Source organism: Oncorhynchus nerka, linkage group LG27 (assembly GCF_034236695.1).
Source record: "Oncorhynchus nerka isolate Pitt River linkage group LG27, Oner_Uvic_2.0, whole genome shotgun sequence".
Lineage (NCBI taxonomy): Eukaryota > Metazoa > Chordata > Actinopteri > Salmoniformes > Salmonidae > Oncorhynchus > Oncorhynchus nerka.
Window position 1 is genome coordinate 53,103,786 of NC_088422.1, and position 13,823 is coordinate 53,117,608.

Here is a 13,823-nt window from a genome sequence, read left to right on the forward strand (position 1 = left end):
GATACTTCAACTCACACACCCTCAATTAATTTGCTCACACACATAACATGCACACACACTATATATACAAAACAATGTGAACACCCCTTCAAATGAGTGGATTTGGACATTTCAGCCACACCCGTTGCTGACAGGTGTATAAAATCGAGCACACAGCCATGCAAACTCCATAGACAAACATTGCCATTAGAATGGCCTGACTGAAGAGCTCAGTAACTTTCAACATGGCATCATCACAGGATGACAAGTCAGTTTGTCAAATTTCTGTCATAGTAGAGCTGCCCCAGTCAACTGTAAGTGCTGCTATTGTGAAGTGGAAATTTCGAGGAGCAAAAACGGCTCAGCCGCAAAGTGGTAAGCCACACAAGCTCACAGAACGAGACCACAGAGTGCTGAAACGTGGAGCGTGTAAAAAATAATCTATCTTCTGCTGCTAGACTCAATACCGAGTTCCAAACTGCCTCTGGAGCAACGACAGCAACTGTTCGTTGGGAGCTTCATGAAATTGGTTTCCATGGCCAAGCAGCCCCACACGAGCCTAAAATCACCATGCACAAAGCCAAGCGTCGGCTGGAGTGGTGTAAAGCTAATCGCTATTGGACTCTAGAGCAGTGGAAACGCCTTCTCTGGAGTGTTGAATCACGCTTCACCATCTCGTGGTCCGAATCTGGGTTTGACGAATGCATGGATAACGCTACTTGCCCAAATGCATAGTGTCAACTGTAAAGTTTGGTAGAGGAGGAATAATGGTCTGGGGCTGTTTGGGCTCGGCCCCTTAGTTCCAGTGAAGTGAAATTGTAATGCTATAGCATACAATAACATTCTAGACAATTCTGTGCTTCCAACTTTGTGGCAACAGAAATGCTTTGAGATTGGTGTGGAAGAACTTGACTGGCCTGCACAGAGCCCAGACCTCAACCCCATCGAAGGCCTTTGGGATGAATTGGAATGCTGGCTGCGAGCCAGGACTTATCGCCCAACAGCAGTGCCTGACCTCACTAATGCTCTTGTGGCTGAATGGAAGCAGCAAAGGGGGGACCAACTCCATATCAATGCCCATGATTTTGGAATGAGGTGTTTGACGAGCAGGTGTCCACATACTTTTGTTCATGTAGTGTACATGTATACTGACTCCACACACTACTCACATACAACCATCATATACACTGCTGTTACTCTGTCATATATCCTGATGCCGTGTCACCTTAACCCTATACATATCTAACTCTATCACTCCAGCATCCCTGCACATGGTAATTATGGTAATGGATTTGACCCTGTACTTGCTTTCTCATGTTCTTATTTTTAGTTCTCGTGTGTTTTTGTTCCACCTAATGTTATTTTTAGTAGTATATTGATTACTGCTTTGTTGGGTTTAGAGCTTGCAAGAAATGCATTTCACTGTACTTGTGAATGTGACATTAAAACTTATCCGAAGTGGTAGTTGATCATTTTTCGACAATGCTCTATGATCAAGACTGTGCTTTGTCTGACCTCTCGCCCTAGACCTGTCCAGTTTGTCTGGACCTACCGGGAGTTGTCTCCCACTGGCATAGCTCTGAGCGGTCATTGAGGTACACAAGCCCTCTTACCACGACAAAGTGACAGTCCAAAAAGCATCAATACAAATAGCAGTTTCTTAGGTACCACTTCTTTGTAGGACAGATCTGTACTGTATGACTTCTCTGTCTGCAGGCAGCCAAGCACAAATTGAAATGAAAGTTAAATGCTGTTATAACAATATTGTCTGGAGTGCTCCGTTTAAGTTCACATACAGTAGCCTTCTTGAGTGACACCGCTACATCCCCAGTTTGAAGCCAATGTCGCATCACTGGTTTTAATGACATGATTTAAGTGTCCCATTACACTACTGTCTATCAGTGGCGGGACATATTTAGAGTTCTCCTAGATTTTCTGGCGTATCTCCTAAATCTACTAACCATCTTGCTTGACTGGACCACATTCTCCCTCACATTACTCGCACCCTTTCTTGGGTATGGCCAAAAATCCCCTCTTTTAATATACTTCTCAGTAAAAATGAACAGCTATTCAACGCATTTGTAGTTTCCTCCTGAAGTATGGTATAGGGGGACAGGAGTTGTCTCTTCTGACAACTATAACTTTTAGGCCTTAGTTCTTACTGTTCACAACAACAGCTACAGTATGACTCCTAACAGTAAGATATTAACTGTTTGGAAAGGTAAATCACCTTCAACTTGGATTATAAGAAAAAAGGGGAGGGAAGGGACATTTCTATGAACCAGCATACCCCTCTTCTTGTTGGTGACTGAATAGTCTAATTAGTGGTGCTCTCAAGATCTGTATACTTTCTGCATGTCTGATGGTTATTAGTTCCAGTACAGCACGTCTCGGTCTGCATGGGGAATCTTTCAGTTTGGCTGTGATCCGGGTGTGATGTTTGTGCATTCTGCAGCAAGGCAGGTACAGCATTTTCGAGATGTAATTTGCACTTAAAGCTGTGTTTGCCACCCTTGTTGTGGTTGGTGCTGCGCTGTCGCTAGAGTTCAGAAGCAGTCAGTCAGTGGTGGTGATTGACGTTGTGAGGGGGGGATTCTCGCAAACAAATCGAAGTTAAAAGAACAAGCCAGTGGTCTAGAGGTCTAAACCGCTTCCTCCGGCACACGTATATATTGTCTGCATAAATTTGAATCCGGCCTACTGCCCTTTGACACAACCTCTCCTATCTTTCCCCACTGTCGTCCTCTCTTTATAAAGTGCCATAGGTGTTTGCTCGCAGCGGAGGGCGCAGCTGAAATTTTACTTTGCAAACGCCAACCCACCACCATGTGTGGGAGGGTTCCAGGTGGTTTCTGCCATCCCTGGCTGCAGAAATCACGATGGTGGCCTCTGGTATGCAGAGACGGTGGAAACATTATCAAACTATCTCTGTGTTACATTCACACAAGCAGTTTTCCATAACTAGGTAGCTAGCTATGGTCTTTCAAGCTAACTTTGCTGTGTTTGCTTTGTTATCCACTCGGCATAGCTAGCTAGCTAGCTATATGTAGTTAGTTGGAAAATGCCAAAATCAGCTTATGGCCGTCTGGAAAACCATTCACTAGCTTACGAGTCGTAAATACAAGTTGGAATCATCTCTGTACCCAGAGTTATTCAACATGCTAAAATCTAATGTCTACTACTAAGGAAATTACTTCGGCAGTACTTTAGCGTTCTCAACAAGTTTGAAGTGCATGAATGGACGTATTTCGTTGCTCCGAGTTATAGTTTTTTGGAAAACTGACTGGACGTAAACTTGGTATTGGCAAGCTAGCTAGCGGCCTACTTTGTTGTTGGTTACATCTCACCGTATATATTTTTTTAATCACATTAGCTAACTTTAGCCATAGTTAGCTGGCGTCGTAATGTTCCATAAATGTGCATACTTAGCTTATTTTGCTAGTAGCAAATCCCATTTTGCTTAACAAACTATCATCACACCTAGTGGGTTTACGGCAAGAAATCAATTAAATAGTACCAAGTCATGTTAGCTACGTACGAACACACATCACCGGCAAGAGATAATAGCGGCGCCAGTAGTGCCATTTACTGAGTGTGGTAGGCGAGAACTCTGCTCCGCTGAGGGTATAATTCGAGAGAACGACTTCTTATTGTCTGCGAGAACCACCCAAAGTTCCACTTCGATTCTAGTTTGCTGACCCCTTCAATGTGTTTGAGTAGTGGTAGAGATGACCCTGATGTCCATGATGGAGAATGGGGGCATGGGTCACTAACCTTTTCCGGGTTTCTCTCCCCCTGATGCCTCCTCCAGACCTGGCATTGTTCAAGGACCGTCTCAGTATTCTAACTGTCGGAGGTATGGCAACACAAGTCTCCCTGTAGTTTTGTCCCTTTCTCTGTGCCTGAATATTTGCTTTTTGTATTGTTTGCGTAGGAATTTTTGCTGTATCTTTCTCACATCTTTTTTTCAATGGAATACACTTGATGAACAACTGCTAGTGTTCTCGTTGGAATGTTTGGTTATTTATCACATGATCGGATTCTAAGCCATCAGCTGCCCTGAAATAAAGGAGAAAGTTAGAGCCTCTCTCTAGCAGCCCCAGTGTGTGGGTGTCGGAGAACACGACCATCTTAAGACAATAGGTTCCTCTATATGTCAGTGTACTCCTTTAGTGCTTTCCTGTTGTAGATCTAGCTGAGTAGACAGTGTTGGAGTAGTAGGCAATAGATAAGCGTATTTCAAACTACAAAAGTGTTTAGTGTAGTGGTACAGTACCTAGTCGCATTCCTCTCAAACGGTGGTGAAATTTGGTTATATTATCTGGCAGAATATTTCAACCACTGAAAGTCCCAGTTGGATTGCAGTTTTAAAAAAATATATAAATTTATTTGAATGTAAAACAACTGTTTCAGAATCAGATTGCATATCACATTTCAGAGCTGACAAACATTGGGAGATATATACACTCGGTGGTCAGTTTATTAGGTAAACCCATCTGAATTCTTTGGGGCATGGAAACATTGCTCAATTGGTATCAAGGGACCTAACGTGTGCCGGTAAAACATTCCCCACACTATTACACCACCGCCACCAGCCTGTACTGTTGACACCAGCAGGATGGGGCCATGGACTCATGCTGCTTATGCCAAATCCTAACTCTGCCATCAGCATGACGCAACAGGATCCTTGATTTGTCGGGCCAGGCAATATTTTTCCAAGACTCAATTGTCCAGTGCTCGTGATCGTGTGCCAACTGGAGCCACTAATTGTTGTTTTTCGCTGATAAAGTAGAATCAGGTGTGGTCGTCTGCGGGAATAGCCCATCTGTGACAAGGATCAACGAGTTGTGCATTCCCAGATGCCGTTCTGCACACCACTGTTGTACTGCGCCGTTATTTGCCTCTTTGTGACCACCCTGTTAGCTTGCACGATTCTTGCCATTCTCCTTCAAAATAACATCAACTAGCTGTTTTTGCCCACAGGACTTCCTTCCTCTGACTGGATATTTTTTTGTTTTGTTTCACCATTCTTAGGTCAGGTTTCCCCATCTGGTGTCCTGTGGGTGATTTTTTTTATTTTGCCCCACAGGTTTTAAGCAAAAACAAATTAAATTATTATTTCAAATAGTTTTGACATAAGACTGTAAAGACACCAGCAAATCAGCTCAAATGTTTATTTAGGAAATCTGTTCCAAATATTTCTCAAGCATTTCAAAATATTCCCACGCATTATAGATGGAGTGCATTCGGAAGGTATTAAAAACCCTTTACTTTTTTTCCCACTTTTTGTTGTGTTACAGCCTTATTCTCAAATGGATTAAGTCAAATAAAAAATCTCAATCTACACACAATACCCCATAATGACAAAACGACACTGTTCTTGATGACCTTCAATGCTGCAGAAATGTTTTGGAAACCTTTCCCAGATCTGTGCCTCAACACAATCCTGTCTATGAGCTCTATGTACAATTCCTTTGACCTCATGGCTTTGGTTTTTGTTTTGACATGAACTGTGGGACCAAATCATGTCCAATCAATTGAATTTACCACAGGTGGACTCCGATCAAATTGTAGAAACATCTCAAGGATGATCAATTAGAACAGGATGCACCTGAGCTCAATTTCAAGTCTGATAGCAAAGGGCCTTAATAGTTACGTAAATAAGGTATTTCAGTTTTTCTAAATAAATGTGCAAAACAAATCTAACAACCTTTTTGCTTTGTTATTATGGGGTATTGTGTGTAGATAGCATTTAATCAATTTTAGAATACGGCTGTAACGTAACAAAGTTGAATAAGTCAATGGGTCTGAATACTTTTCGAAGGCACTATTATTTATTTGTTTGTTTATTATAGTGCCTTCGGAAAGTATTCAGGTGTTCTAAAACTTTTCAGTGTGTGTGTGCGCACGCATATTCACTACCGGTCAAACGTTTTAGAACACCTGCTCATTCAAGGGTTTTTCTTTATTTGTACTATTTTCAACATTGTAGAATAATAGTGAAGACATAAACTATGAAATAATACATATGGAATCATATAGTAACCAAAAAAGTGTTAAACAAATCAAAATATATTTTATCTTTGAGATTCTTCTAATAGCCACCAATTGCCTTGATGACAGCATTGCACACTCTTGGCATTCTCTCAACCAGCTTCATGAGGTAGTAATTAATAGTTTATTTGTGGAATTTCATTCCTCAATGCATTTGAGCCAATCAGTAGTGTTATAACAAGGTAGGGGTGGTATACAGAAGATGTCTCTTTGGTATAAAAGCCCAAGTCCATATTATGGCAAGAACAGCTCAAATAAGCAAAGAGAATCGACAGTCCATCATTACTTTAAGACATGAAATTCAGTCAATACGGAACATTTCATTAACTTTGAAAGTTTCTTCAAGTACAGTCGCAAGAAACATCAAGCGCTATGATAAAACTGGCTCTCATTAGGACCGCCACAGGAATGGAAGACCCAGAATTACCTCTGCTGCAGAGGATAAGTTCATTAGAGTTACCAGCCTCAGAAATTGCAGCCCAAATAAATGCTTGACAAGAGTTCAAGTAACAGACACATCTCAACATCAACTGTTCAGAGGAGACTGTGTGAATCAGGCCTTCATGGTCGAATTGCTGCAAAGTAACCACTACTTAAGGACACCAATAAGAAGAGCCTTGCTTGGGCCAAGAAACACACGCAATGGACATTTGACCTGTTTAAATTTTTCCTTTGGTCTGGAGTCCAAATTGGAGTTTTTTGGTTCCAACTCCTGTGTCTTTGTGAGACATGGTGTGGGTGAACGGATGATATCCGCATGTGTATTTCCCATTGTAAAGTATGTAGGAGGGGGTGTTATGGTGTGGGGGTGGTTTGCGGGTGACACTGTCTGATTTTATTTAGAATTCAATGCATACTTAACCAGCATGGCTACCACAGCATTCTGCAACAATACGCCATCCCATCTGGTTTGCGTTTAGGGGGAGTATCATTTGTTTTTCAACAGGATAATGACCCAACACACCTCCAGGCTGTGTAAGGGCTATTTGACCAAGGAGGAGAGTGATGGGGTGCTGCATCAGATGACCTGGCCTCTACAATCCCCTGGCCTCAACGAAATTGAGATTTTTGGGATAATTTGGACCGCAGTGTGAAGGAAAAGCAGCCAACAATTGCTCAGCATATGTGGGAACTCCTTCAAGACTGTTTGAAAAGCATTCCAGGTGAAGCTGGTTGAGAGAATGCCAAGAGTTTGCAAAGGGGTGGCTATTTCAAGAATCTCAAATATAAAATATATTTAGATTTGTTTAAAAAAAATGTTGGCTATAATGATTCCATGTGTGTTACTTCGTAGTTTTGTTGTCTCCGCTATTATTGTACATTGTCGAAATTAATAAAAAATAAAGAAAAACCCTTGAATGAGTAGGTGTTATAAAACCTTTGACCATGTGTGTGTATATATTAGGCTCTTTCCTGTTTCTGCATGACTGTGCACATAGCGAGATCCATACTGAAATGTTTTGTCAAGACCAGTGTGGAAGAGCTTGGCTGGCCTGGGCAGATCCCTGACATCAACCCCTTTGAACGCCTTTGGGATTAATTGCCGACTGTGAGCCAGTTCTAATCGCCCAACATCAGTGCCTGACCTCACTAATGCTCTTGTGGCTGAATGGAAGCAAGTTCCCGTAGCAATGTTCTAACATCGAGTGGAAAGCCTTCTCAGAAGAGTGGAGGCTGTTATAGCAGCAAAGGGGGGGCCAACTGCATATTAATGCCCATGATTTTGGAATGAGATTTTAGACGAGCAGGTGTCCACATACTTTGGATCATGTAGATTGTGTAATGTATATTTACAATACATGACCAAAAGTATGTGGACACCGGTTGGACGTACTGCCAAAACAACGTTGGAGGCAGCACATGGTAGAGAAATTAACATTAAATTCTCGCAACAGCTCTGGTGGACATTCCTGCATTTAGCATGCCAATTGCACATTCCCTCAACTTGGGACATCTGTGGCATTGTGTTGTGTGACAAAACTGCACATTTTAAAGTGGTCTATATTGGTACCCATCACTAGTTGCACCTGTGTAATGATCATGCTGTTTAATCAGCTTCTTGGTATGCCACACCTGTCAGGTGGATGGATTATCTTGGCAAAAGAGAAACGCTCACTAACGGGGATGTAAACAAATTGGTTCACAACATTTGAGTGAAATAGGCTTTTTGTGCGTATGGACAATGTCTGTGACTATTCCATATCAGCTCATGAAACATGGGACCAACACTTTACATGTTACCTTTTATATTTTTGTTTCTATGTATAATCAACTCCATACTCATAACATGCATCCAAATGCTGTTGATGCTTTGTTTTTGTAAATGTACACTAAAGCTCTTGTACTTTACTTCTTGTGCTTGGTGTAAGATGACATACTGAAGAAAAGCAGGATTCTGACTCAATAATGTTTTGAATATTTACATCTCATTAATTTAGCAGATACTCTTATCCAGAGCGACTTACAGGAGTAATTAGGGTTAAGTGCTTTGCTCAAGGGCATTTTTCAGCTAGTGGGCTCTGGGATATGAACCAGCGTCCTTTTGGTTACTGGCCCAACGCTCTTAACCGCTAGGATACCAGCCACCCTGCGACAATAAAATCATCACCCACATCTGAGTGCACCTCTGATGCTTTTGCACTCCTGCATGATTCTTGGGTCCAGACTAATGCGAGGCGATGGCTTCCATGGAACCCCCATGATACACAATGTATTTAGATGACGTGTGCCGTCAGGCTGGTGATGGCAATGACCTGGTCATAGGGGAGCCACGTCTCTCCACTATGTAGCGAGGGAGTGTGTATTCCTTGCAGTGTGCTGCTGTCTGGCGTTTAGGAGGCATTTAGGAACAGCCATATTGTTGCCTTGTGGACTGGCAGTGTTGGTGTTGGAAGTGAATTTGCTAGTGAGTGTGCAGAGTCTGCAAGAAGCTGCTCTCCATGTCCTTGGAGAAACTCTAGTTCTACTTGTCAGGTCAGTTAATTGCTTTTTTTTTTCTGATGTCTCAGCGTTCTAGGATACCAATAGTTTTTCCTGCCTCATGTCCAGTCATTTGAAGCTTTGTTCTGTCATTCAACTTATTCTTCTTTGCGTGGATACTCTTTATCACTCAAGTCTCCATCGTTGACACACACGCTTTCAGTAACACACATGAACAAACACACACACACATTTTTCATTTCTCTTTTCTTTGAGCTATTCTCTATTCTATTTAATATAATCCCTATTACTGCCAACCTTTTCTAGCTGGAGCTATTAACATTTATTAAACTCTCATTTCCTGTATTACCAATACTCACACATCCATTTCCTTTGCCATTGACTCGTCGACTAGCCTACTCCATATTTGTTCATTTTGGGATTGCAACATTGTTGCTTTTCTCTTGTTTTATTGAGGCAATCAAATAAGATGAAGTGTCTCTGTTTATCTTAGATTGCCCTGACTTCTATTTCATTACCTTTTTTGGCACCAGCATTTTAACTAAGAGTCACCTCTACCATAAAACAACAATCAATTGAATTATAGTTATCCTCCTGGCACATAGCTGCCACACTACAAATTCCGCTCATGACATCTCATGCTTTCTTGACTGCCTCAAAAGATCTCTTTAATTGGCTTTTAACTCCTGGAGAATCTAGTGCCAATAAAAATATGGGGAAATCTAAATTGTTCATTTTAAGCAGGCATTGACGTGTGTGTGGCTGGTTAGGTGTGTTTTCCCCCCACGCTTGCATTGTTGGTTAGAGTTTTAACACGTTCATGTTTCCCCTACCAGCTATTGTTTGCCTGGTGAGTGTTTTAATAACAGATTTTCAAAGTGTCTGTACGTTTTGTAGAGAAGGTGCTAATCCAGGGTAGGCTAATATCTTTGAAGAACATAACCTAAAATGGATATCTGCTGACCTAAAACTGGGGTAGGCTTCCATTACTTCATTGACAATCTGCGTATTTTAGATGCTATCACCCACTCCATACCCTCTCTTTAATATGCTTTCAACGCAAATCAACAGAAATCATGGCCATATACCAGAGAAGCACTGAAACCATAGAGACATGGGCTCACTCATCACCGGAAACACCATTTTGAAATTAGCTTTGTAAATGTAAATGACAGTTAACACTATTTTCAGGACACATAAAGGACTACGTGATTCACTGGATCTTAAAGTGTAGAAGAACATTGATCATTTAAATTATATTTTTCCTAAATCATGTACATTCTGCTATACCTTGTAAATACCAGAATAGGGACTGTTTACATCTGTGTTAAGATCACAATGACGCATCTGTCTGCCACCTCCTTTAGTTCAGGAAGGGCAGTTTGCTTGATAATTACTCTTGCTTCAATGACACTAATGATATTTTCTTGTTTGTTTTTTCTTTCTTTTTTTGGACCCCACAAATATATGGTGCTTGTTTTTACCCACTGCTCCCCTCTGCTCATGTCTCACCCCTTCACCCCTTTACTTTTCCTATCCACGGTGTATCCATTCATGTTGCATGCCTCCACCGTTGTCCTGTTTGTTTGCCTGTGATGCTGCACCACATTTGATTTTGCTGCATTGCCTCCATGTTGCTGTTATGGTGCCATCGACCATATGGCATATTCCTGTGTTTTCATCCATTGCGCTCCTTTTTCTCCCTACATCCTAATGTCTCTGCTTTTTTGTTGTTTTGTTTTCTTTCATGGGGAATGTCTTTGTGGCCTACATTCTTTCCCCTGTGTTTCTGTTTGCTTTGTTTTCTCCTCTGTGCTAACTGTCCCCGCATCTGCCCCCCTCAACCCCCGCCACCTCCTGCCACTCTGCCCTTCTGGATGGTCTGCTGCCCCTGCGTGCTGAACAGGCTTTTATGGACTGGACGAGTCGGATTTGGACAAAGTGTTCCGCCTGCCTACCACCACCTTTATCGGGGGCACTGAGACCGCCTTGCCCTTGAGGGAGATAATCCGCCGCCTGGAGGTATCCAAACTAAACCGCACACACCGGTCTGTCTCTCAAAGAAGTTGGGTTCTTACCAATCGTTTGTCTTGAATGAGTGAAAAGTGTACATTCAGGCTCATTTTCATGGTCAGTGACAAGACACGCTGTCCCATTTTTTTCAGATGGCCTACTGCCAGCACATCGGGGTTGAGTTCATGTTCATCAATGACCTAGACCAGTGCCAGTGGATCCGGGAAAAGTTTGAGAAGCCCGGCGTCATGCAGTTCACCCTGGAGGAGAAGAGGACCCTGCTGGCCCGCATGGTTCGCTCCACCAGGTCAGAGCCACGCCCCCCAAAAAAATTCCATCCCCCACGTACCTCTCAAATAATATCAATTAATCAAATGCATTTATAAAGTCCTTTTCACGTCAGCAGTTGTCACAAATTGCTTTCACAGTCCACCTTGTCATAGTGCTTGCCCAGATTTCAGTCATTGCAGGGCTCTGGACTGCGACCATTTTGACACATTTTATGACCCTTTGACTTAGCTGTGCAAGTGAAAACATTTATTGGTTGCATCGACGCGAGCTGCACATTCTACATGCTCACCTCACTCCAACCTTAGTATTTTTTTAAGCTACTGAATCCATGATGTGCGTTATGATGTGCGTTATCCTCATGATTCCTGTAGTGAAAGTCTCTGTAATGCCCCGTGCCTGTTTCTCTGGGCCTGCTGCTGTGAAGAGCGAGCCACTCACTCCCCCTCCCCAACACTCTGGGATAAAATAATAAGTGGTTCTGCTTGTAGGATGTGATGTTTTAAAATCCAATTGTGGGATAAGCACAGCTTTGGAAGCAGCTAGGGTGGCACGATAAGGACAAAAAAATGTAATTGCTCAAAATAATACTGCGATTTCCATCAACACACTTGTGTCGCCAGGATAGTGGGTTCGATTCTTGATACACCCATAGTTAAGTGTATGCACACGACTGTAAGTCACTTTGGATAAGCGTCTGGTAAATGACAAATACATAAACTCAGCAAAAAAAGAAACGTTCTCTCACTGTCAACTGCGTTTATTTTCAGCAAACTTAACATGTGTAAATATTTCTATGAACATAACAAGATTCAACAACTGAGACATAAACTGAACAAGTTAAACAGACTTGTGACTTTGTCACAGAAATGAAATAATGTGTCCCTGAAAAAAGGGGGGTCAAAATCAAAAGTAGCAGTCAGTATCTGGTGTGGCCACCAGCTGCATTAAATGCTGCAATGCATCTCTTCCTCAGGGACTGCACCAGATTTGCCAGTTCTTGCTGTCAGATGTTACCCCACTCTTCCACTAAGGCACCTGCGAGTTCCTGGATATTTCTGGGGAGAATGGCCCTAGCCCTCACCCTCCGATCCAACAGGTCCCAGACGTGCTTAATGGGATTGAGATCTTGGCTCTTCACTGGCCATGGCAGAACACTGACATTCCTGTCTTGCAGGAAATCACTCACAGAACGAGCAGTATGGCTGGTGGCATTGTCATGCTAGGATGAGCCTGCAGGAAGTGTACCACATGAGGGAGGAGGATGTCTTCCCTGTAACGCACAGCGTTGATATTGCCTGCAATGACAACAAGCTCAGTCCGATGATGCTGTGACACACCGCCCCAGACCGTGACGGACCCTCCACCTCCAAATCGATCCCGCTCCAGAGTACAGGCCTCGGTGTAACGCTCATTCCTTCGATGATACACGCGAATCAGACCATCACCCCTGGTGAGACAAAACTGCGACCCGTCGATGAAGAGCACTTTTTGCCAGTCCTGTCCGATCCAGCGATGGTGTGTTTGTGCCCATAGGCGGCATTGTTGCCTGTTGAGGACCTGCCTTACAACCGGCCTACAAGCCCTCAGTCCAGCCTCTGTCAGCCTATTGCGAACAGTCTGAGCGCTGATGGAGGGATTGTGCGTTCCTGGTGTAACTCGGCAGTTGTTGTGTCCATCCTGTACCTCATGCCTCCTTGCAGCATGCCTTAGGCACATTCACGTGGATGAGCAGGGATCCTGGGCATCTTTCTTTTGGGGTTTTTCAGAGTCAGTAGAAAGGCCTCTTTAGTGTCCACATTTTCATAACTGTGACCTTAACCTTTCTTAGCGCAGGCCTCGACAAGATTCCGCTGAAAGGGCAGCTCGCAAAATTCAAAAATATTTATTAGAAATATGTAACTTTCACACATTAACAAGTCCAATACAGCAATGAAAAATAAACATCTTTTTAATCTACCCATGGTGTCTGATTTAAAAAATGCTTTACAGCTAAAGCAAAACATATGATTGTTAGGTCATAGCCAAGTCGAAAAAAATACACAGCCATTTTTCCAGCCAAAGATAGGAGTCACAAAAAGCAGAAATAGAGATAAAATTAATCACTAACCTTTAATGATCTTCATCAGATGACACTCATAGGACATCATGTTACACAATACATGTATGTTTTGTTCGATAATGTGCATATTTATATCCAAAAATCTGTTTATATTGGCGCCTCACGTGCAGTAATGTTTTGATTCCAAAACATCCAGGGATTTTGCAGAAATATTCATAATAAACATTGATAAAAGATACAAGTGTTATTCACATAATGAAAGATAGACTACTCCTTAATGCAACCACTGTCAGATTTCAAAAAAACTTTACGGAAAAAGCATGATCTGAGAACGGCGCTCAGAACCCAAAACAGCCATAGGAATATCCGCCATTTTGGAATCAACAGTTAGAAACAACACCATAAATATTCACTTACCTTTGATGATCATCAGAAGGCACTCCCAGGAATCCCAGTTCGACAATAAATTACTGATTTGTTCCATAAA

At 42.3% G+C, this 13,823-nt stretch overlaps 1 protein-coding gene across 3 annotated transcripts in view; it reads left to right on the forward strand.

The window, feature by feature from the left end:
- Positions 1-13,823, forward strand: part of ogdha (oxoglutarate dehydrogenase a) — a 79,863-nt gene that overhangs the window by 40,066 nt on the left and 25,974 nt on the right. For 2 of the 3 annotated variants that reach the window (XM_029638622.2, XM_029638621.2), the window contains exons 5-6: positions 10,880-10,995; positions 11,139-11,293. In XM_029638622.2, coding sequence (XP_029494482.1) covers positions 10,880-10,995; positions 11,139-11,293 — 271 coding nt within the window. Of the gene's footprint in view, positions 1-3,762; positions 3,836-10,879; positions 10,996-11,138; positions 11,294-13,823 lie in introns of those variants that run through there. The other variant, XM_065011783.1, reaches the window with a different exon arrangement.